This window comes from Octopus sinensis, linkage group LG4 (genome assembly GCF_006345805.1).
Source record: "Octopus sinensis linkage group LG4, ASM634580v1, whole genome shotgun sequence".
NCBI lineage: Eukaryota > Metazoa > Mollusca > Cephalopoda > Octopoda > Octopodidae > Octopus > Octopus sinensis.
The window spans coordinates 32,375,837-32,397,853 of NC_043000.1; the positions used below are offsets into that span (position 1 = coordinate 32,375,837).

The 22,017-nt window shown below is 41.6% G+C and overlaps 1 protein-coding gene and 1 long non-coding RNA gene across 4 annotated transcripts in view; both read left to right on the forward strand.

The window, feature by feature from the left end:
- The window catches only part of LOC115210399 (kelch-like protein 2), a 34,421-nt gene extending 16,069 nt beyond the window's left edge, over positions 1 to 18,352 (forward strand). For all 3 annotated transcript variants that reach the window (XM_029778995.2, XM_036501948.1, XM_036501947.1), the window contains exons 5-12: positions 2,525 to 2,621; positions 3,378 to 3,644; positions 5,080 to 5,197; positions 6,600 to 6,797; positions 7,153 to 7,254; positions 9,382 to 9,510; positions 12,102 to 12,242; positions 17,641 to 18,352. In XM_029778995.2, the coding sequence (XP_029634855.1) occupies positions 2,525 to 2,621; positions 3,378 to 3,644; positions 5,080 to 5,197; positions 6,600 to 6,797; positions 7,153 to 7,254; positions 9,382 to 9,510; positions 12,102 to 12,242; positions 17,641 to 17,816 (1,228 nt within the window). In that variant the 3' untranslated portion in view covers positions 17,817 to 18,352. The remainder of the gene's footprint in view (positions 1 to 2,524; positions 2,622 to 3,377; positions 3,645 to 5,079; positions 5,198 to 6,599; positions 6,798 to 7,152; positions 7,255 to 9,381; positions 9,511 to 12,101; positions 12,243 to 17,640) is intronic.
- Positions 18,353 to 20,293: 1,941 nt separating this feature from the next.
- On the forward strand, positions 20,294 to 21,278 carry LOC118762916. The gene is made up of 2 exons (XR_004998667.1): positions 20,294 to 20,486; positions 20,832 to 21,278. It is a non-coding gene; the product is annotated as an uncharacterized LOC118762916 (long non-coding RNA).
- The last annotated feature ends 739 nt before the right edge of the window (positions 21,279 to 22,017 follow it).

The window sequence follows — 22,017 nt, forward strand, 5'->3', positions numbered from 1 at the left end:
AAGCCTTTGACAAAATAGAAGGGAATATAGCTTCACACGATGTGGAAGACAACTGGAGGTTCCTACGGGACAACCTGCTGAGGGCCACTGACCGGATCTGTGGATGGTGCAAAGTCTCCTCTCGACCCAAAATAACATGGTGGTAGAACAATGTTGTTGATAGGGCTATTAGAGAAAAGAAACAGGCTTGGAAGGACTGGAAGCACAGTGGTAGCAGGGAATTGTATCAGACTACCAGAAGGGAAGCTAGAAGACAGGTTTATTTAGCCAGAAGGGAAGCAGATAAGAAAAAATTTGCCAATCTTCTGTGCCATGAGGACCAAAGACTTGAGGTATTTCGTGTTGCAAGACAGTGTGTGAGAGAGAATCGTGATGTCGTAGGAGAGAAATGTGCCCGCATGGATGATGGTTCACTTGCACTAAACGAGGATGCAAAGAGAGAGGTTTGGTGACGCCACTATGCAAGGTTACTGAATAAAGAAAATGAATGGGAGAAAGAGAGTCTGCCATATGTCAACCCCACAGAGGGATCAGCTACCTGAATTGATAGTACCTTTGTAGATAAAGCAATTAAGAGTATGAAGACAGAGAAAGCCCCCGGCCCATTAGGAATCACTGCAGAGATGCTTAAAATATCTGGCGGTGTTGGCTATAGCCTAGTCATTCATATAGTTAACCAGGTGATACATGAAGGAGTCATACCCAATGACTGGTGTAGCAGTACTATAGTCAACTGCTACAAAGGTAAAGGTGACGCCTTAGATACAAATAATTACAGAGGTATCAAGTTGTTGGATCAGGTAATGAAGGTCATGGAGAGGGCCATAGCCCAACTAATTAAGGAGAGAGTCAGTTTTGATGGGATGCAGTTTGGGTTCGTGCCAAGAAAAAGCACCACTGATGCTATATTTCTGGTAAGACAGCTGCAGGAGAAATGCCTGGTCAAAGACAGACCTCTGTACCTGGCTTTCGTTGACATGGAGAAAGCCTTTGACAGAGTCCCCCGATCCCTTATCTGGTGGTCAATGAGGAAACTAGGGATAGAAGAATGGTTAGTGAGAGCTGTGCAAGTCATGTACAGGGATGCTGTCAGTAAGGTGAGGGATGGCAACCAGTACAGCGAGGAATTCCGGATAGAGGTAGGGGTCCTCCAAGGTTCAGTCCTCAGACCCCTCCTATTTATCATAGTCCCCCAGGAAATAACAGAGGAATTCAAGACAGGATGCCCCTGGGAGCTCCTCTATGCTGATGACCTTGCTCTAATTGCTGAGTCACTATCAGAACTAGAGAAGTTCCAGGTGTGAAAACAAGGATTAGAATTGAAGGGCCTTAGAGTCAACCTAGCTAAAACAAACCACAAATCCCTTCAGGTAGATGGCCCTGCTTGATCTGTAGAAAAGGTGTAGGTAGAAACTCTATAAGATGTACCCAGTATAAGCTATGGACACATAACAGGTGCAGCAATATCAAAGGAAGGCTAACTGGGAGGATAGTTTTTGTATGTGGCAGATGCTCAGGAAAATGTGCAAAGGACAACTTCTGCCACATTCCAGTGAGAAAAACTAGAAGTAGTTGATAGCTTCTGTTACCTAGGTGACCAAGTCAGTAGCGGGGGAGGGTGCGCTGAACGTGTAGCTGCTAGAATAAGAATAGCCTGGGCAAAGTCCAGAGAGCTCTTACCTCTGCTGGTGACAAAGGAACGACTGTGCTGGTATGGTCATGTGGCAAGAATGGATGAGGATAGCTGTGTGAAAAAGTGCCACACCCTAGCAGTTGAGGGAACCTGTGGAAGAGGTAGGCCCGGGAAGCCCTGGGATGAGGTGGTGGAGCATGACCTTTGAACATTAGGCCTCACCGAGGCAATGACTAGTGACCGAGACCTTTGGAAATATGCTGTGCTTGAGAAGACCTAGCAAGCCAAGTGAGACCACAATCTCATGACCTATGCCAGGGGTATAACCAGTCCACTTATACGTACCTTTCTTTCATTGGACACTAAACTCTGCTTGCGAAGACCTGTTGATTGGACCTCATGCTGGTGTCACATAAAATCACCCACTACACTCTCGGAGTGGTTGGCATTATGAAGGGCATCCAGCTGTAGAAACTTTGCTAGATCAGATAGGAGCCTGGTGCAGCCATCTGGTTCACCAGTCCTTAAATCTTCCAACCCATGCCAGCATAGAAAGCAAACGTTAAATGATGATGATTTGTTTTAACATCCATATTTTTCTCCGATTGGAGAGGGAATCCCTCAAGGTCTGGTTTTACAGCCTGATGGACTTCCAATTCGATTAGACACTTCATTCATGCCATAAAGTGGATTAAACCAAATCATCTTATCTTTCTGTAGTTTTATGTTATAAAGTTTTATTCTATGAAATACTATTTTTATCCCTTTTGAAACCCACTCTTTTCCAATGCATTATTGTAGTAGTGTGAACTATGATTAAGTTCTCTTTTTGTTGATGATGACATACTGTGATCTGTGCAATATTAACAAAAACAATTCCTCCTCTTACAGCGAAGTTGTTTACTATGATGAATTTCTATCACTAACAGCTTGTCAAGTGTCTAAGCTTATTGCTAGTGATAGACTTACAGTTCCATCAGAGGAACAGGTGAGTAACACTTACTGTCATTGGTCTTCAACCAAATTCCTCCGTTTCTTTTATCTTTTAGTGAATAACAAAGTGGAGAATGGTTTTTAGTGAATAAGAATCTTTTATCTTTTTCTTTTTTCATCATTGGACTGCAGCCATGCTGGGGCACTGCCTGAAAATGTCTAGTCAAACAAATAATCATCCACAGTCATCAGCATCATTATTTAATATCCATTTTCCATGCTGGCATGGGTTGGACAGTTTGACCGGATTTGGCAAGATGGAGAGCTGTACCAAGTTGCTGTCTGATTGGACTTGCCTTCAACAGCTGGATGCCATTCTTAATGCCAACCACTTCACAAGAGTGGACAGGGTGCTTTTTATGTGGCGCCACTTCCTTTTTTAAGCCCGGTACTTATTCCGTTGGTCTCTTTTGCCGAACTGCTGAGTTATCGGAACATAAACACGCCAACATCGATTGTCAGAGAGTGTTAGTGGTGGTGGTGGTGGGGAGGGGGGTGGCAAACACACATACACTTGCATTATCAATCTACTGAAATAACTGAGAAGACATTAATTCAGCCAAGGGCTATAGTATAAGACACACAGTGGGACTGAACCCTGAACCACGTGGTCGGGAAGCAAGCTTCTTATTACGCAGCCATGAAATAATTAAGTGAAATATTTGTGATGATTTTGAACTACGAAGTTAATTGTTTGAATTTCTTTGATAAGGAGAAAGAATTCTGGAAATATTTTGTTGTTCGTCCACAGGTGTTTGAGGCTGTCCTGTCTTGGATTGAACATGATACAGAGAATCGACAACTTAGCATCGCTGAACTGATGGAACATGTCCGTTTACCATTGATGTCTCAAGAGTTTCTCGTCCAGCGAGTTGAATGCGAACCTATGATTAAATCCAACACACAATGTAAAGATCTTTTAATTGAAGCCATGAAGTACCACCTCCTCAAAGCGGAACAGAAAGCACTTTTTAAAACACCAAGGACTTTACCAAGAACTCCAATTGGATTGCCAAAGGTACCACTTGAATTTTACCTTTTTGTTGCATAATAATATATCTGAATGTTTGGTGGCAGTGGTGACATCATCATTGTTGCCGCTGTTGAAGATCCACTTAGCCATTCTTGCATAAGTCAGGCAGAATTTGTTGCAGCAGATTTTCTGCAGCCAAACGCTCTCCCTGTCACCAACCTTCACCTGTTTCCAAGCAAGACAATACTGTCACCATGACTGGACCTATTTTTCACAAAAGACTAGAAACACAGAACTCCTTCTTGTGTGATGACATCATTTATGTTTGTCACATGATGTCACGGCAAGGGCTCACACACACACACACACACACAACAAGCTTCCTTCAGTTTCCATCTACCAGTTCCACTCACAAGTCGTTGGTTGATCCAGGGCTGTTGTAGGAGATACTTCCCCCCAAGGGACTTGAAAGCACACCACTGGGAAGCAAAGAAACAAAGCTTACCACTAGAGACAGGTTTAATCTGAAAGCACAGATTTGAATCTAAGCAGAAACCAGTTCTTCCCTAGATTGTAGCAAACTGTTGTGGCTAGAATGCTGGATATTTGATTCCAGAGTGATGAGCCACAGCTCTATCAAGTTTTAAAGCTCTCAACCTTTCTAATAGTTAATAATTGTGGTTGATGGTGAAGTGATGTTAGCATAGATTGACTGGTGTTGTAGACATGGGCAAGGAAAAAACCTGAAGGATTTCTTTGTGAAGTCCAGTGGGTCTTCGTCTAGCAATGTAGTCTCACTATCAGTTTTGTTGTTTTAGTTATATTGTCTAATCACAACAGAAAAATACTATGCTCGTTACTCTCAAATGAATATGACCTTCTAGTATTTCTTATGCTTTTGCTAATTGTTTTTGGTAGCGATATAGCTACTAGCAGACTTAGATACATTCCTGGATGAATTCTATAACCATTTAAGACTTCTTCCAAGAAGCTATTTTATCGTTTTCTGGTCTTTATTTAAAATCATTTCAACTTCTTCTTCCTGCAAACTAAATCCATGTAAAAACAAAAAAAAAAAGACAGATGAAATTTGTAACTTTTAGATGATTGTTCCTTTAACCGTTTCACTGCCATATTTCTGTTGAAATGCACTTCCTTCATCTCACTTAATTTGCAAAAATATTGAAGAATTTAGTGAATTAACTTTGTCGTTATTAAGCTGGTGTTAATTGTAGAATATCTCTGTAAGTTGTGACCAGTCTTTTTTCTCTCAGTCTTCAAAACATAAAACGCTACAAATGATCAAAATCTGACCAATATTTTTGTATTGTTTAAATTTTACGTTTTTTGTTTTTCTCCTTTTCTCATAAAAATCCCTTCTGAAACTCAGTTTTTAACCTAGAGTGATTGCTTGTTTGTTTGTTTGTTTATTTTTGTCATCTCTGATTCCACTGCATGCTGCTTAATTGGTTCGTTACAGGTGTTACTGGTTCTTGGAGGACAGGCACCAAAAGCAATAAAAAGTGTGGAATGTTATGATTTTAAAGAAGAACGCTGGTATCAGTTGGCCGAGATGCCCATCCGTCGGTGTCGTTGTGGTAAAAAAAAAAACCTTTTTATTATATTATTTTGTTTTAATGTATTTTTATCCTTTTATTTCCTCCTTCATTACAAGTATTGCTTGCTTTTCTACTAGAATTCACGTAATTATCGAACAACCTTTACGTTTTAGCGATGGCTTTCCACTCTGTACAGCAGCTCAACACCAAATACATGATTGAGTTAACCCTGTTGAGGCAAGGATTGTCGGTGTGTAAAATTACTTTTACACCTGATTAATTTAATACAGGTGTTGGGGTATCCAGTGTTAGCTACTTCGCACATGTCATCCAAGAACAATTGCAGGAATAAACATGTAGGATTGTTGAGAGCAGAGAAACATTTGTGAAAAATAAGATGCCCACAGAGAGCGAGGTTAATTGGTTGGAGGATATTTCCACAATCCTACTGAAATGGTACTCGTTGCAATCATCATCATCATCATCGTTTAACGTCCGCTTTCTATGCTAGCATGGGTTGGACGATTTTGACTGAGGGCTGGCGAACCAGATGTCTGCATCAGGCTCCAATCTGGTCTGGCTGAGTTTCTACAGTTGGATGCCCTTCCTAATGCCAACCACTCCGAGAGTGTAGTGGGTGATTTTAAGTGACACTGACACGGGGGCCAGTCAGGCGGTACTGGCAACGACCTCACTCGAATCTTTTTACACATGCCACCAGCACAGGTACCAGTAAGGCAACGTTGGTAACGATCACGCTCAAATGGTGCCCTTTTACGTGTCACTGGCACGGAAGCCAGTTGGCTGCTCTGGCAACGATCACGCTCGGATGGTGCTCTTGGCACCCTACTAGCATGGGCACAAGTGCCAGTAAGGTGACGCTGGTAATGATCACGCTCGAATGGTGCCTTTTAAGTGCCACTGGCACGGAAGCCAGTTAGCCGCTCTGTCAATGATCACACTCATGTGGTGCTCTTTGCACCCTGCTAGCACGGTCGCCAGTCATCGAATTTGATTTTGATTTAGATTGATTTCACTTGCCTCAACAGGTCTTTGCAAGCAGAGATTTAGTGTCCAAGGAAGGAAAAGGTACGCATAATTGGGCTGGTTACGCCCCTGGCATAGGCCATCTACATCAAATTTGAACTCAGATGGCTCCATCACATTCTGTAGATTGAACTCTTTAGCATTTAAATTGACTATATCTGGCCCAAAGACTCCACCTGATTAATGTTTAAACTGGCCACATCTAACTTCTCACACTTAACCCATATTGTCATTCTAAAAATAAACAACAACATCATCAAGATCTTGAAGCTTTGATATGTGAATAAAAAAGCATTACATTTGATGGAGTAATGTGAATGCTAAAGAGTTAAGTCGTTCGAGAAAATTACTTTTTAATTGTGATTGTAAGTCAAAGTAAATTTGCATCTTTCAGGTGTGGCTGTTGTTAATGGTTTGGTTTATGTTGTGGGTGGCTTCAGTGGTTCACTAAGAGTCCGGACAGTCGATGCGTACGACCCTGTCAAAGATGTCTGGATCACATGTCAGAGTATGAAAGCCCGTCGAAGTACATTAGGAGTTGCCTTACTAAATGATCTCATCTATGCAGTTGGTGGCTTTGATGGTTCATCAGGTAAGAAAATACTTTAACCCTTTCGTTGCTGTATTTATTTTGAGATGTTCTGTGTTTCTTTCAATTACTTTAAATATAACAAAGAATTTAGTAAAATAACTCATTTATCATTCAACTAGTGTCAGGAACATAAATTGTGACTAAGGTTTGGTGGAAGATTTTAATTCAAAACTTATGAAAACAAGACATTTGTACAACAGAGCCAGAGCCAGTTTCGGCTGGGTTGGTAACGAAAGGGTTAAACAATATAATAATCTGTAATCCACTGTTATCCTTTATTTTGCCAGCTTTCACTTTTTGCTTGAAAAAGTCTGTTTCGTTTTCAATTGTTTTTTTTTTTTCTCTGTTGATGCAGGGCTTGATGGTGCTGAATGTTATGATGTGAAGACAGGACTGTGGAAATCTGTTGCACCAATGAGTATCCGAAGAAGTAGCGTTGGAGTAGGAGTCGTGGGAGGTGATTATTATTATTATTATTATCTTCATCATCGTCGTCGTCGTCGTCATGGTCCAAGTTTCTGAAAATGTAGGGGGCTTGCTAAGACACAAGGACTGCAGAATTCAGCAAAGGGCTTGCTGTATTTAGTTGCATTTTTTAAATTCAAATCTTGCCGTATAAGTAGCTACCAAGAACTGGGGCATCCATTTCATCGGTTACATTTCATCATCATCATCATCATGACTGCCTTTCCATAATTAAACTGTTTCTCCTTATTTCATTATGACATCCCTAACTTAATTTTTATTTTTCACGCAGATGGCGTCCCTTGGCAATTTCCTTCTTGTCATGATAGTTGTACACTGCCAACCAAACACACCTTGCATTATTTAGTTGTCTCCCTTTATATTCTCCATTCAAATGTCTTCTGGATTAACTTAGGTTTTTGCTCGTTTTAGATTGCCAAAGTACCAGTAATATACCAGGGGTGTGCTAATTGACTACAATCCTCTTCTCTAACATTTGTGGCCTTGTACCAATTATTTTTACCATTAATCACCCCTGTGTCACACTAGTGACACTATTCTTTCACTTTCTGTCTCCCCGATCCACGCTCAAGGTTTGCCTCATGGCTAGAGTCTGAAGACACTTGCCCCTGGTACTGACTGAACCCAAGCTCATATCGGTTTGTGACCACAAACAGCCATGCTTACACCTATATCAGCCACACAGTCACACATCAAATTGTAAAATCCTTATTGATGGAGGAATATGGAGTATCTCCTTAAATGTTCCAGAAGGACAAAAGACCTCATCATCATCATTTAACGTCCGCTTTCCACGCTAGCATGGGTTGGACAATTTGACTGAGGTCTGGCGAACCAGACTCCAATCTGATCTGGCAGAGTTTCTGCAGCTGGATGCCCTTCCTAATGCCAACCACTCCAAGAGTGTAGTGGGTGCTTTTACGTGCCACCGGCCACGCCCAAATGGTGCTTTTTACGCACCATTTGGGCGTGACTGTTGTCAGTACCACCAAATTAGCCCTCGTGCCGGTGGGCCAGTTTGGTGGTACTGGCCACAGCCATGAAATGATTTAGACCAGTTAAATCCGTTTGCATCTTTACAAATGTCCCCTGCTCTTTATATATATTCTGTTCTTGGTGTTTTTCCATTCATCTATCATTTAACATCCGTTTTCCATGCTGGCATGGGTTGGAGGGTTTGACTAGGAATTCTCAAGCCAGAGGGTTGCACCAGGCTCCAGGCGTTAGTTTTGGCATGGTTTCTATGGCTGGATGCCCTTCTTGACACCAACCACTTTACAGAGTGTACTGGGTGCTTTTTACATTGCACCAGCACCAACAAGGTCAGCGAGTGCCTTGCAAGACAAAAATCCCTTCAACTGGGAGTGGGGAGTTGTATTAAAGGAGTGTGGCTTTGTGCTAGTTGAAAGATTTCTGTTGCAGATGTTTGTTTGTTGAGCAAAGTGGTCTTCTTCAGAAGTCCAAAACGTGGTCCTTTGCTATTCGTAAGATCTGCAGAAGAGAAAGCAGGTCAACCCCCAACACAAAAAGCATCGACGGATGGATGAATGCGCATCCAGGCTCAGCGGTTGCGTAGGAAATCGGGGACAAGAAACAGGAAGAAAGAGTCAGAGAAAGTTGGAGCCAAAAAGTACAACAGGGCCCCCCCCCCTGCCGGAGCCTTGTGGAGCTTTATGTGTTTTCGCTCAATAAACACACACAACGCCTGGTCTGGGAATCAAAACCGCGATCCTCCGACCGTGAGTCCACTGCCCTAACCACTGGGCCATTGCGCCTCCACGTTGCAGATGTATATTCACTACAGTGAAAGATTCATATCTCTCATCCCCATCGCTATGTAGAAAGATTAGCTGAGAATTTCCCTTGTGTGTGTGTTAAAGAAATCAGTCGCTCTGTGTTAATCTCCTTTTCTCCCTCACTAATGGTTTCTCTGTTTTTGTCTTGACCAATGTTTTGCCAGTTCTTTAAGATTGGTATATTTCATCGATCTGTTGAAGAAACATTCTCAAACGATCTTCTTGATAACCCGATGCTATTTTCCTTTGTGTCTCTCTTGGTTTTACTTATGTTTCATAATGTTTTGGTTCTTTTGTGGCAGGTTTCCTTTACGCAGTCGGAGGGTATGATGGTTGTTCCAGACAATGTTTAAGTACAGTGGAATATTTTGATCCTGAAGCAAACTGCTGGCATCCTGCTGCAGAAATGTCTTGTAGAAGAAGTGGTGCTGGTAAGCAAGATATCTTTATACCAGAAGTAAATTATTTTTAACAGTGGAACTTGAAGCAGATAAAGCTGCAAATAATAGAATGTAGAATATTGGGTTCACTTGGATGGTGAAGAAGTCAAAGGGTTCTTTTTAAATCCAATATCCTTTATTCTGTTATTCATAACTTTATTCTCTTCAAGTTCCACTGTTAAAAACAATTTACTTCATATCACTTAAAGTTTCTAGATTTTTACAACATAAATAGGTAGCAGGGAATTGTATCAGACTGCCAGAAGGGAAGCTAGGAGACAGGTTTATTTAGCCAGAGGAGAAGCAGATAAGAAAACATTTGTTCTGTGCCATGAGGACCAAAGACATGAGGTATTTCGTGTTGCAAAACAGTGTGTGAGAGATAATCGTGATGTTGTAGGAGAGAAATGTGTCTGCATGGATGATGGTTCACTTGCACTAAATGAGGCTGCAAAAAGAGAGAGGTTTGGTGATGCCACTATGAAAGGTTGCTCGATAAAGGGAATGAATGGGAGAAAGAGAGTCTGCTGAATGTCGACCCAACAGAGGGACCAGCTATCTCTCTGTTAACAGTACCTTCGTAGATAAAGCAATTAAGCGTATGAAGACAGGGAAAGCTCCCGGCCCATCAGGAATCACTGCAGAGATGCTCAAAATATCTAGCAGTGTTGGCTATAGCCTAGTCATTCGTATAGTCAACCAGGTGATATATGAAGGAGTCATACCCAATGACTGGTGTAGCAGTACTATAGTCAACTGCTACAAAGGTAAAGGTGACGCCTTATATACAAATATTTACAGAGGTATCAAGTTGTTGGATCAGGTAATGAAGGTCACAGAGAGGGTCACAGCCCAACTAATTAGGGAGAGAGTCAGATTAGATGAGATGCAGTTTGGGTCTGTGCCAGGGAAAAGCACCACTGATGCTATATTTCTGGTAAGACAGCTGCAGGAGAAATACCTAGCCAAAGATAGACCTCTGTACCTGGCTTTCGTTGACATGGAAAAAGCTTTTGACAGGGTCCCCCAATCCCTTATCTAGTGGTCAATGAGGAAACTAGGGATAGAAGAATGGTTAGTGAGAGCTGTGCAAGCCATACACAGGGATGCTGTCAGTAAGGTGAGGGATGGCAACGAGTACACAGAAGAATTCAGAGTAGAGGTAAGGGTCCACCAAGGTTCAGTCCTCAGCCCCCTCCTATTTATCATAGTCCTCCAGGCAATAACAGAGGAATTCAAGACAGGATGCCTCTGGGAGCTCCTCTATGCTGATGACCTTGCTCTAATTGCTGAGTCACTATCAGAACTAGAGGAGAAGTTTCAAGTATGGAAACAAGGATTAGAATCGAGGAGCCTTAGAGTCAACCTAGCTAAAACCAAAGTCCTAATAAGTAGAAAGGCAGGTAAGCCACAAATCCCTTCAGGTAAATGGCCCTGCTCGATCTGTAGAAAAGGTGTAGGTAGAAACTCTATCAGATGTACCCAGTGCAAGCTATGGACGCATAAGAGGTGCAACAATATCAAAGGAAGGCTAACTGGGAGGATAGTTTTTGTATGTTGCAGATGCTCGGGAGCTATAAATAACACTGAAAATGTGCAGATAACAACTTCTGCCATATTCCAGGGAGAAAAACTAGAAGTAGTTGATAGATTCCATTACCTAGGTGACCAAGTCAGTAGTGGGGAAGGGTGTGCTGAAAGTGTACCTGCTAGAATAAGAATAGCCTGGGCAAAGTTCAGAGAACTCTTACCTCTGCTGGTGACAAAGGGCCTCTCGTTCAAAGTAAAACTCTGCTTGCGAAGACCTGTTGAGGCACGTGAAATTGAAATCAAATTCAATGACAGCATCACATGACTGGCATCATCTGAGTGTGATCGTCACCAGGGCTGCTGACTGGCTCCCATGCTGGTGGCACCTAAAAAGCACCATTCCAGCGTGATCGTTACCAGCATCACCTTACTGACATGTGAAAAACAACATTCAAGCGAGGCCAGTGCCACTGGACTGGATCCTGTGCAGGTGGCACATAAAAAACACCATTTGAGCGTAGTCATTGCCTGTACCACCTGACTGGCTCTCGTGCCAGTGGAATATAAAAGCGTCCACTACACTCTTGGAGTTGTTGGCGCTAGGAAGGGCATCCAGCTCTAGAAACTCTGCCAGATCAGATTGGAGCCTTGTGCAGCCATCTGGCTCACCAGTCCTCAGTCAAACTATCCAATTCATGCCAGCATGGAAAGTGATGCATGATGATGATGATGATGATGACGATAACAACGACGACGAAACAGCTTTGTGCAACATTTAATTGGAAGGAGAGGCTTTGGTGAAAATTATTATGAATCTTTTAATTACTTTTTACAACAGACTGATTTGTAACTACATCAGATTAATTTTTTTTCTTCCAACCAAATTAATTTCTATTTCATTGTAAATTACATAAATAAATTGTTAGAGTTTGATGCAGTTTTACATTTTGTTTCCAGTCCTGACAAAATATTCCCATGACTTAATAAAATTATTTGTTTCAGAAGAATTTTGTGTTTTTAAATGTGATTTTCTTCATTTTTTTTTTTTTTAGGTGTAGGAGTTGTAGATGGTTTATTATATGCAGTTGGGGGTCATGATGGACCCCTTGTACGCAAAAGTGTAGAAGTTTACAACCCACAAACCAATACGTGGAGTTTAGTGGCAGACATGCATTTTTGTCGTAGAAATGCTGGTATGTTAAACACAAAATTATTTTATTTTGACTAAATATTTTTGTTTCCCATGTCCTGACACATCATCATCAACTACCATTTTCTTCCCTTTTCCTGTTTGTGTAACCATGTATCTCCTCCTCAGCAAGACACTTGTTCCTCTGTCCCTGCATCATCTTCTTGCCCCACCACACCTGGCATAAACACTTGTTCCTCTGTCCCCTCCATCATGCTCTTGCTCCTCAGTCGCCCCCTGAAATAAGGGATCTTGTGAATTACTTGGCAACTTCATTATTGGTGATGTCAAGAAAACAAGCACCCAGCGCACACTTCCAAGTGGTTGGCATTAGGAAAGGCAACCATCATGGAAACCATGCCTAAACAGAGATTGGGACTCGATGCAATCCTCACACCTGCTAGGTCTTGGCAAACCATTCGACCCATTCCAGTTGGGAAGTCACACACTAAATGATGATGATAGTTTTCGAGTTCACTCTTACTGCTTGGCAACTCAAGCGAGTGTTTTCTGCTGCAGCCTTGGGGCTGACCAATGTTTCATGAGAGGATTTGGTAGATGGAAACTGAAAGAAGCTCATGGCGTGTATCATCATCATCATTTAGAATCGGTTGCCCATGCTGGTATGAGTTGGACGAATTGACCAGAGCTGGCAAGCTGGAAGGCTGCACCAGACTCCAGTCTGATTTGGCATGGTCTCTACAGCTGGATGCCCTTCCTAATGCCAATCACTCTGAGAGCGTAATGGGTGCTTTTACGATTTTACTTGGCTTGATGGGTCTTCTTCTCAAGCACAACATAATGCCAAGGGTCTTGGTCATTGCCTCCATGAGGCCCATATATATATATGTATCATCATCATCATCATCATTTAACGTCCGCTTTCCATGCTAGCATGGGTTGGACAGTTCAACTGGTGTCTGGGGAGCCCGAAGGCTGCACCAGGCCAGTCAGATCTGGCAGTGTTTCTACAGCTGGATGCCCTTCCTAACGCCAACCACTCCGAGAGTGTAGTGGGTGATTTTATGTGCCACCGACACAGGTGCCAGACGAGGCTGGCGAACGGCCACGCTCGGATGGTGTTTTTATGTGCCACCGACACAGGTGCCAGACAAGGCTGGCAGACGACCACGCTCGGATGGTGTTTTTTTTTTTTATGTGCCACCGACACAGGTGCCAGACGAGGCTGGCGAACGACCACGCTCGGATGGTGTTTTTATGTGCCACCGACACAGGTGCCAGACAAGGCTGGCAGACGACCACGCTCGGATGGTGTTTTTATGTGCCACCGACACAGGTGCCAGACGAGGCTGGCGAACGGCCACGCTCGGATGGTGTTTTTATGTGCCACCGACACAGGTGCCAGACAAGGCTAGCAGACGACCACGCTCGGATGGTGTTTTTTTATGTGCCACCGACACAGGTGCCAGACGAGGCTGGCGAACGGCCACGCTCGGATGGTGTTTTTATGTGCCACCGACACAGGTGCCAGACAAGCTCGATTGGGTGGTGATTGTTACGTGCCCACAGCATGGAGGCCAGTCGGTGCGGTACTGGCTACACCCACGTTCGGATGGTATTCTTGTGTGCCACCGGCACTGGTACCACAAAGATACAAATTCCATTGATGTTCATCTATTTTGATTTTGTTTGATTTTCACTTGCCTCAACAGGTCTTCACAAGTGTCACAAGAAGGAAGGTATGCACAGGTGGACTGACTACGTCCTAGGTAGGGGCCACGGGTTATGGCCTGACTAGTCTTGCCGGGTCTTCTCACGCATAGCATACTTCCATAGGTCTCGGTCTCTAGTCATTTCCTTGGTGAGACCTAAAGTTCGTAAGTCGTGCTTCACCACTTCGTCCCAGGTTTTCCTGGGTCTACCTCTTCCACAGGTTCCCTCAACTGCTAGGGTGTAGCACTTTTGCACACAACTATCTTCAGCCATTCTCGTCATATGACCATACCAGCGCAGCCGTCTCTCTTGCACACCACAACTGACGCTTCTTAGGTTCAACTTTTCTCTCAAGGTACTTACACTCTGACGATTATGAACACTGACATTACACATCCATCGGAGCATACTGGCTTCATTTCTTGCGAGCTTACGCATATCCTCAGCAGTCACGGCCCATGTTTCACTACCATGTAGCATGGCTGTACGTACACATGCATCATAAAGTCTGCCTTTTACTCTGAGCGAGAGGCCTTTTGTCACCAGCAGGGGTAAGAGCTCTCTAAACTTTGCCCAGGCTATTCTTACTCTAGCAGTTACACTTTCAGCACACCCACCCCCGCTACTAATTTGGTCTCCAAGGTAGCGGAAGCTATCAACTACTTCTAGTTTGTCTCCCTGGAACGTGGTAGAAGTTGGTCTCTGCACATTTCCAGTGTTTATTTCTCCTGAGCATCTGCCACATACGAAAACTATCTTCCCAGTTAGCCTACCTTTGACATTGCTGCACCTCTTATGTGTCCATAGCTTACACTTGGTGCACCTTATAGAGTTTCTACCTACACCTTTTCTTTTCTCTTCTACAGATCGAGCAGGGCCATCTACCTGAAGTCGTTTGTGGTTGGTCCACCTTCCTACTTATTAGGACTTTGGTTTTGGCTAGGTTGATTCTAAGGCCCTTCGATTCTAATCCTTGTTTCCACACCTGAAACTTCTCCTCCAGTTCTGATAGTGACTCAGCAATTAGAGCAAGGTCATCAGCATATAGGAGCTCCCAGGGGCATCCTGTCTTAAATTCTTCCGTTATTGCCTGGAGGACTATGATAAATAGGAGGGGGCTGAGGACTGAACCTTGGTGGACCCCAACCTCTACCCGGAATTCTTCACTACTCGTTGCCAACCCTCACCTTACTAGCTGCGTCTCTGTACATGGCTCGCACAGCTCTCACTAACCATTCATCTATCCCTAGTTTCCTCATTTACCACCAGATAAGGGATCGGGGGACCCTGTCAAAGGCTTTCTCTAAGTCAACAAAAGCCAGGTACAAGGGCTTACCTTTGGCTAGGTATTTCTCCTGCAGCTGTCTTACCAGGATATAGCATCAGTAGTACTTTTTCCCTGGCACGAACCCAAACTGCATATCATCTAAGCTAACTCTCTCTCTAATTAACTGGGCTATAACCCTCTCCGTAACCTTCATTACCTGATCCAACAGCTTGATGCCCCTGTAGTTATTTGTATCTAGGGCATCGCCTTTACCTTTGTAGCAGTTGACTATTATGCTGCTACACCAGTCATTGGGTATGACTCCTTCGTGTATCACCTGGTTAACTATACGGGTGACTATGCTATAGCCGCCGACACTACCAGATATTTTGAGCAACTCTGCAGTAATTCCTGATGGGCCTGGGGCTTTCCCTGTCTTCATGCTTCTAATTGCCTTAGCTACCACGGAACTATCAACTCGGATAGCTAGTCCCTCTGTTGGGTCAACATTCGGCAGACTCTCTTTATCCCATCATTTTCCTCATTCAGCAACCTTTCATAGTGGCGTCTCCAAGCTTCTCTCTTTGCATCCTCATTTAGCGCAAGTGAACCATCCTCCATGCGAACACATTTCTCTCCTACCACATCTCGATTCTCTCTCACACACTGTCTTGCAACACGAAATACCTCAAGTCTTTCATCCTCACGGCGCAGGACATTGGCAAATTTTCTTTTATCTGCTTCCCCTCTGGCTAGATAGACCTGTCTCCTAGCTTCCCTTCTGGCAGTCTGATACACTTCCCTGCTACCACCGTTCTTCCAGGCCTTCCAAGCCTTTTTCTTTTGTCTAATAGCCCTATCAACAATATTGTTCCACCACCACCACGTTTTTGGGTCTTAAGGGGACTTTGCACCAGCCACAGATCTGGTCAGCGGCTTTCAGCAGGTTGTCCCTCAAAACGTCCAGTTGTCTTCTCCTACCCCATTGTAGCTATACCCCCTTCCACTTCGTCAAAGGCTTCAAGTAACATATCTCTAAATCTCTGTCCATTCGCAGGGTCTTTAAGCTTCCAGACCCTTCTTCTCCATGTTGGTCGTCTTCTAGTCGCCCTCTTAGTCCTGATCCTAAAGTCACTAACTACCAGTCTATGTTGTGGGGTGCATTCTTCGCCTGGGAAGGTTTTGGCATTTATAAGCAGCCATCTTTCCCTTTTTCTGGCGAGGATGTAGTCGATTTGGCTAGTATGCCGGCCCGATCGGTAGGTGACCAGGTGGCTTGTTGGTTTCCTGAAGTTAGTGTTGCAGATCATAAGACTATTCGCATCGCAGAACTCCAGCAGCCTGGTTCCCTCCTCGTTGCGGGAACCATAACCGTAGCCTCCATGCATGCCATGGAAGCTCCCAGCATGTCGTCCAACATGCCCATTGAAATCACCAGCCACAAAGAGAAGGTCCCTGTCGTTCGTCAATGAGGTGGTCTGCAGTAGGGTGTCATAGAAACTGTCTTTCTGTCCATCGGGTAGCCCTGGCTGAGGGGCATAAGCCGATATAATGGTTGCTAATCTATTATGAAGCACTATTCTAATCTTAAGTATTCTGTCACTTACTCTGATTACCTCAATTACTCTATCTATCCATTTCTCAGCGATAAGTATACCCACGCCACCAACCCCGTCAGTGTTCCTATATATATATATATATATATATATATACACTCAAAAATAAGCAACAAGAATGACTCCGGTAATTTGGTACAATTGTTTCACACTACAACATTTTATTAAAAGTTGTAATTATTACAGCAGATTTAAGATGTTGAGTGCTCTTCAGCCAAAAATATAGGTTTTCCAATAATAAAATGTTACTACTTGATTTAAAAGCTTTTGTATTATTGGAAAACCATCTCTGGCCAGTCTTTTATCATATTCTTTCCCAAGTAAACCTAGCTGTCTACTTCTTCTATGGTCTTGCTGTTTATGGTGACGAGCGCTAGTATAACCTGCCTGTTGAGCATGACTTTGGTCTTTCAGATTATGATATAAATTCAGTATTAATATCTGTGGTGCCATTCCTCAAGAAGTACTTTCAAGACATGATTTTCAACTCTGTTATCAGATAGTCCAGTCCACTGAAGAAAGATCGGTGCAAGAAATCCAGGAACCAATCTTTTGCTGCCATTTCTATTTAGTGTTACAGAAAGAGAAATCGGTGTTCACTTGAGAGTGCACTAGCATCTAACCAATAACGACCATGCAAACAATGCTATCATCAAGAATGGGGGGTGGGGACTAAAGCTGAACTAATCCATTAACGAAGAAACTAGATCAGGAATTTAGTGCACTGTTTCATGCAGGGTTTATTTAGATATATATAAAATAGGTACCAGTAATATACTGCAATGAAATTAATCAGTTAATATTTTCTCCCTTTATATATATATGTGTGTTTGTTTGTTTTTCAGGAGTTGTGACAAATGAAGGTCTTTTGTATGTGATTGGTGGAGATGATGGCTCTTCAAATCTGGGCTCTATTGAGTGCTACGATGCCAAACTCAATAAATGGACCTTATTACCTTCATGTATGGTAACAGGACGAAGTTATGCAGGAGTTGTTGTGATTGATAAGCCTATCACATAACAGACTGTCATCGTTTAACGAAAACCTGTCTTTTACAGAAAAAAAGTATAAACTCTGAAATTATCCTGGTGACAAATGAATGAAGAATGTTCGGAAATGATGCAGTGAGTGAGAAATTCTGGCCATTGCTGACCACTATTTACAACTGTTGAGTGACAAATACACACACACACACACCTGCAAATTACTTGAGAAAAGAACTCTGAAAACCTGCCAGATAATCTCATACATGTGTGTGTAGGTCTGTAGACACAGACGTGTGTGTGTATATATATGTGTGTGTGTATGTATATACATACACACATACGCATGTATGTGTGTATGTATATATTTATATACACACAGACACATGTATGTATGTATATATATACATACATACACACATATACACAGACAGGAAAGAATCACAAAAGTAATGTTTGTCTTTGTTTTTTATCTTTGTCTGTAAACGGTGACCCCAAAAGGGTCTGGTTTCATGTCAATTCCTCCTGGATCCATCTTGGTGTCTAAAGAATGTAAAAAGATCAAGAAGAAAAGAAAAATGAAATGTGAATTTATTTTTATAAAAAAATGTTTGTGCAATTATAATCTATGATAATTTATTTATGATCATCATCATCATCGTTATCATCATCATCATCCTCAGTATAAAAACTAATGACTTAAATTCTATGCATTTTCTGTTTTAATAAAAAGAAATAAATTTCAGAAATTTCTCAACTAAAGTCCAGTTTGGTATATCATCATCATCATCATCACTCTATTATCCTTTAATAATCTTCCTTCATTAAGAATTGCCAGAGTGGAAACTAAAATAATCTTTTTTTTTTTTTTTTGTTCCATTGGAATGGTTTCAGGTTCATGTTCCTAAACAACCTTCGTTGTCTCTTTTGTATGACATTATTGTTGTTAAATTAGGTTTTTTTTTTTTTTTTCCTTTTCAGGCTTTTTGGTCTCTTTGCTATGCCACTGTTTGTTATTTTCTTTGGTCTGGAGGGAAAACTATATTTATTTGAGCTGTTAACGAACACAAAAGAATATGTAAAGCCAAATACGGAATCCTTGTGAAACTCTGGGATTTCAGTTCGGAATCGTTGATGTGTGTGTTGACAGTTCTAATTGTGTTTCCAACGTTGGCGTTTAGTTATCCCCGTGTCGTTGAATACGATGTTTCTCTTTTGCATATTTGACATTTGTATGGAGTACAAGCCTGTGTGTGTGTAAATAATTGGGCTGTGTAATTAGTAATTACTTAAATACTATGATGTAAACATCCTTAAAGAGCTACTTAGACTTCAACTGTATTGTTTTAATATTAAGGTTGCAAGCTGGCAGAACCATCAGCTCTTTTGGCCAAATGTTTTGCAACTTTTCTTCCAACTTTACATTCTGAATTCAGACTCTGCCAAACTTGACTTTACCGTTCATCCTTTCGGAATCGATAAAATAAGGACCAGTTGATCACTGAAATCGATTTCACCCCTCTTCCTGAATTTGCTGGCCTTGTGCCAACATTTGAAATCATTTTAATTATTCATAACTGCCCCACCTCACACCCTCCAGATTTTAAATCTATTATGGACCCTGTCTGTAAAACTAGACAAAACCTACCAACTGCTGCTAGGTTTTACAGTAGGGACTTGTCTAATATTAGAAGGTTGGGTGCCTGTTATTCATTCCGCTGTCCAATCATAGACATCTGCTGCAGACTCAGTTTTCAGCCTCTGCTTCTGAAATGCGACACCTCATCCTCACTCTCGGTTGGTTTGTTCTCTTCAAATCTCCAACAATGATATTCCTTTCAAACTTATCCATTATTGTGACCAACAACTTACCTGAATTTGTTTTCTTTTCTTCATAACAACAAAATGGTTCAGTTGTTTCTTTGACTTTTATCATTGCAACTCTATAAAATCCTTTCAGTTCCAGCCTGTCACTGTTCCTGTTCTTCTACAATACAAACTTCCTGTTTTAAAATGGATCAAAATCTTAACCTTCTCCTATCAAAACTTCGTTTTAATTTCTGTTTCACACACCAGCTTAATAATGGCAAAATTATTCCACTAAATTACTCATTATTTGCAAATTGAATTGAAACAAAGACGGTGTACTTCAACAGAATTATTCTAACAAAAGAGCTAAAGGTTGCCAACAAAAAATTGGAGCTTCAGTTCCCTTGATTTTGATGAATTAAATTTAAAATCTATTTTTATTAATTTAAAAAAAAAAAATTATCTGATCTTAAATCTTAACTTGGGGAAAATAATGTGTAGTGAGATTAAGTGATATAATTATTATTACAAGTACAGCTACACACACACACACGATTGTTCCTTCATGTTACATATCTGAGCTGTATAGATCCAGTAATTCACATACACCTGTTACCATAGATTAACATTTTGGACTTTTCCATCACATGGTGAATCTAGTCTTTAAAGGATGTTACATTCATTAGAATAAAACTATTTCAGTATTAAGAAAACTATCTTTTTTTTTTTTAACTTCTGCCACCTGTATGTTGTTGCACACCCTGCTAGTAATAGTTACCAAATCCACTCAAAACAGACATTGGACAATGTAGTCATAGATATACAAAAAGACTGGATGGTTATGGGTGGAAACTCCTGTTTTAATCAGGAATGACCAAGGGCTAAGCAGCAACAGCAAGTGGAGGCGCAGCGGACTTGCGGTTGGAGGATCAGTTTCGATTCCCAGACCAGGCGTTGTGTGTGTTTATAGAGCGAAAACACCTAAAGCTCCACGAGGCTCCAGCAGGGAGTGGTGGCGACCCCTGTTGTACTCTTTTGCCCCAACTTTCTCTCACTCTTTCTTCCTGTTTCTTGTCCCCAACTTCCTACGCAACCACTGAGCCTGGATGCGCACTCATCCATCCGTCGAAGCTCTCGGGGGTTGACCTGTTTTCTCTTCTGTGGGTCTTACGAATAGCAAAGGACCACGTTTCGGACTTCTCCCATCTTGTGAGCTCTGGGACGAAGACCGTTCACTCAACAGCAAACAGTTAAGTTCATTGAATAATAAAAACAAAATAGTTTTGAAATATTTCTCCAATAACCTTCAATTCTCTTTTACATTCCCTTTTCTTTATTTTTCAGTTAAAAAATGAAATTTTAATTAAACCCAATTAATTATTCTTTGTGCATGTTGGTCCTGTAATATATTTATTGGTACAAAATATAGAGTATCTCCTGGGAGGAGGAGAGAGGTTTCTTCAGTGACAAGGAAAACCTCTCATCAATTTTTATAAATATTTCAATGAAACAAAACATTAAGAATGAAAACCTAAACGATTCTGTCTAATTGAAAGCTTTGTTTTCAGTTGATTCTGCATTTCTTTTTAAAACCTTTTTTTCCTTGCAGTTATTGGTTGTGAGAAAACCATTCTGTAAAATGATTCTGTGTAACAATAAATTGGCTGTGAAGATTTGTTCTTAAAATATATTCTTCTGTTTGTTATTCAATGATTCAGTAATGCTTTTAACTCTCATCCCCCCTCCTCTCTCTCTGCAAATGTACACTTTTGATGCAGGCATAGCTGTGTGCTTAAGAACCTTGCTTCTCACTCATGGTTCCAGGTTCAGTCCTACAGCTGTGACTAATCTTGTCAGTGAAATTGGTTGAGAAACTGAAAGAAGTCTCGTGTGTGTCCTATGAAAGTGATATTGTTATTTCTCTTGTTAATAAATTATTGGTTTGTTTCTTGCCTTCAATGATTCTGAAGTAAGAGATTCCTAATTTGATAAACAGATAAAGGTTAGTGACTGGAAGAGCATCCAACTTTAAAACATTGCTGCAAAAATATATTCATCTTACCCATGTTATCCTGGTAAAATGAACATAAAGCAAAACTGAACAAGCATACTCTGATAAGTAAAAGTATTTTGTTGTTCCTCTTCATACTTGTGTCATTCTTTTCTCCATTGAAGCAGAACAGCCTGGCAAAAGGACTGTTCCACACTACACTCGCTCTCTTTTATTCTTACCAGCTTCCTTGCATTCTTTTATTTCTGAAACCAACAGCCTCTTCCTCCTCATCATCATCATCACTTTATGTCTGCTTCTATGCTCACTTGGATTGGACAGATTGACACACTCTTCATACGAGAAACTGACCTAGATAAATCACAAAGCCATTTTGCTTGCTTTATCCTGCTGTTAGCCCTTCTTATCATCAACATCT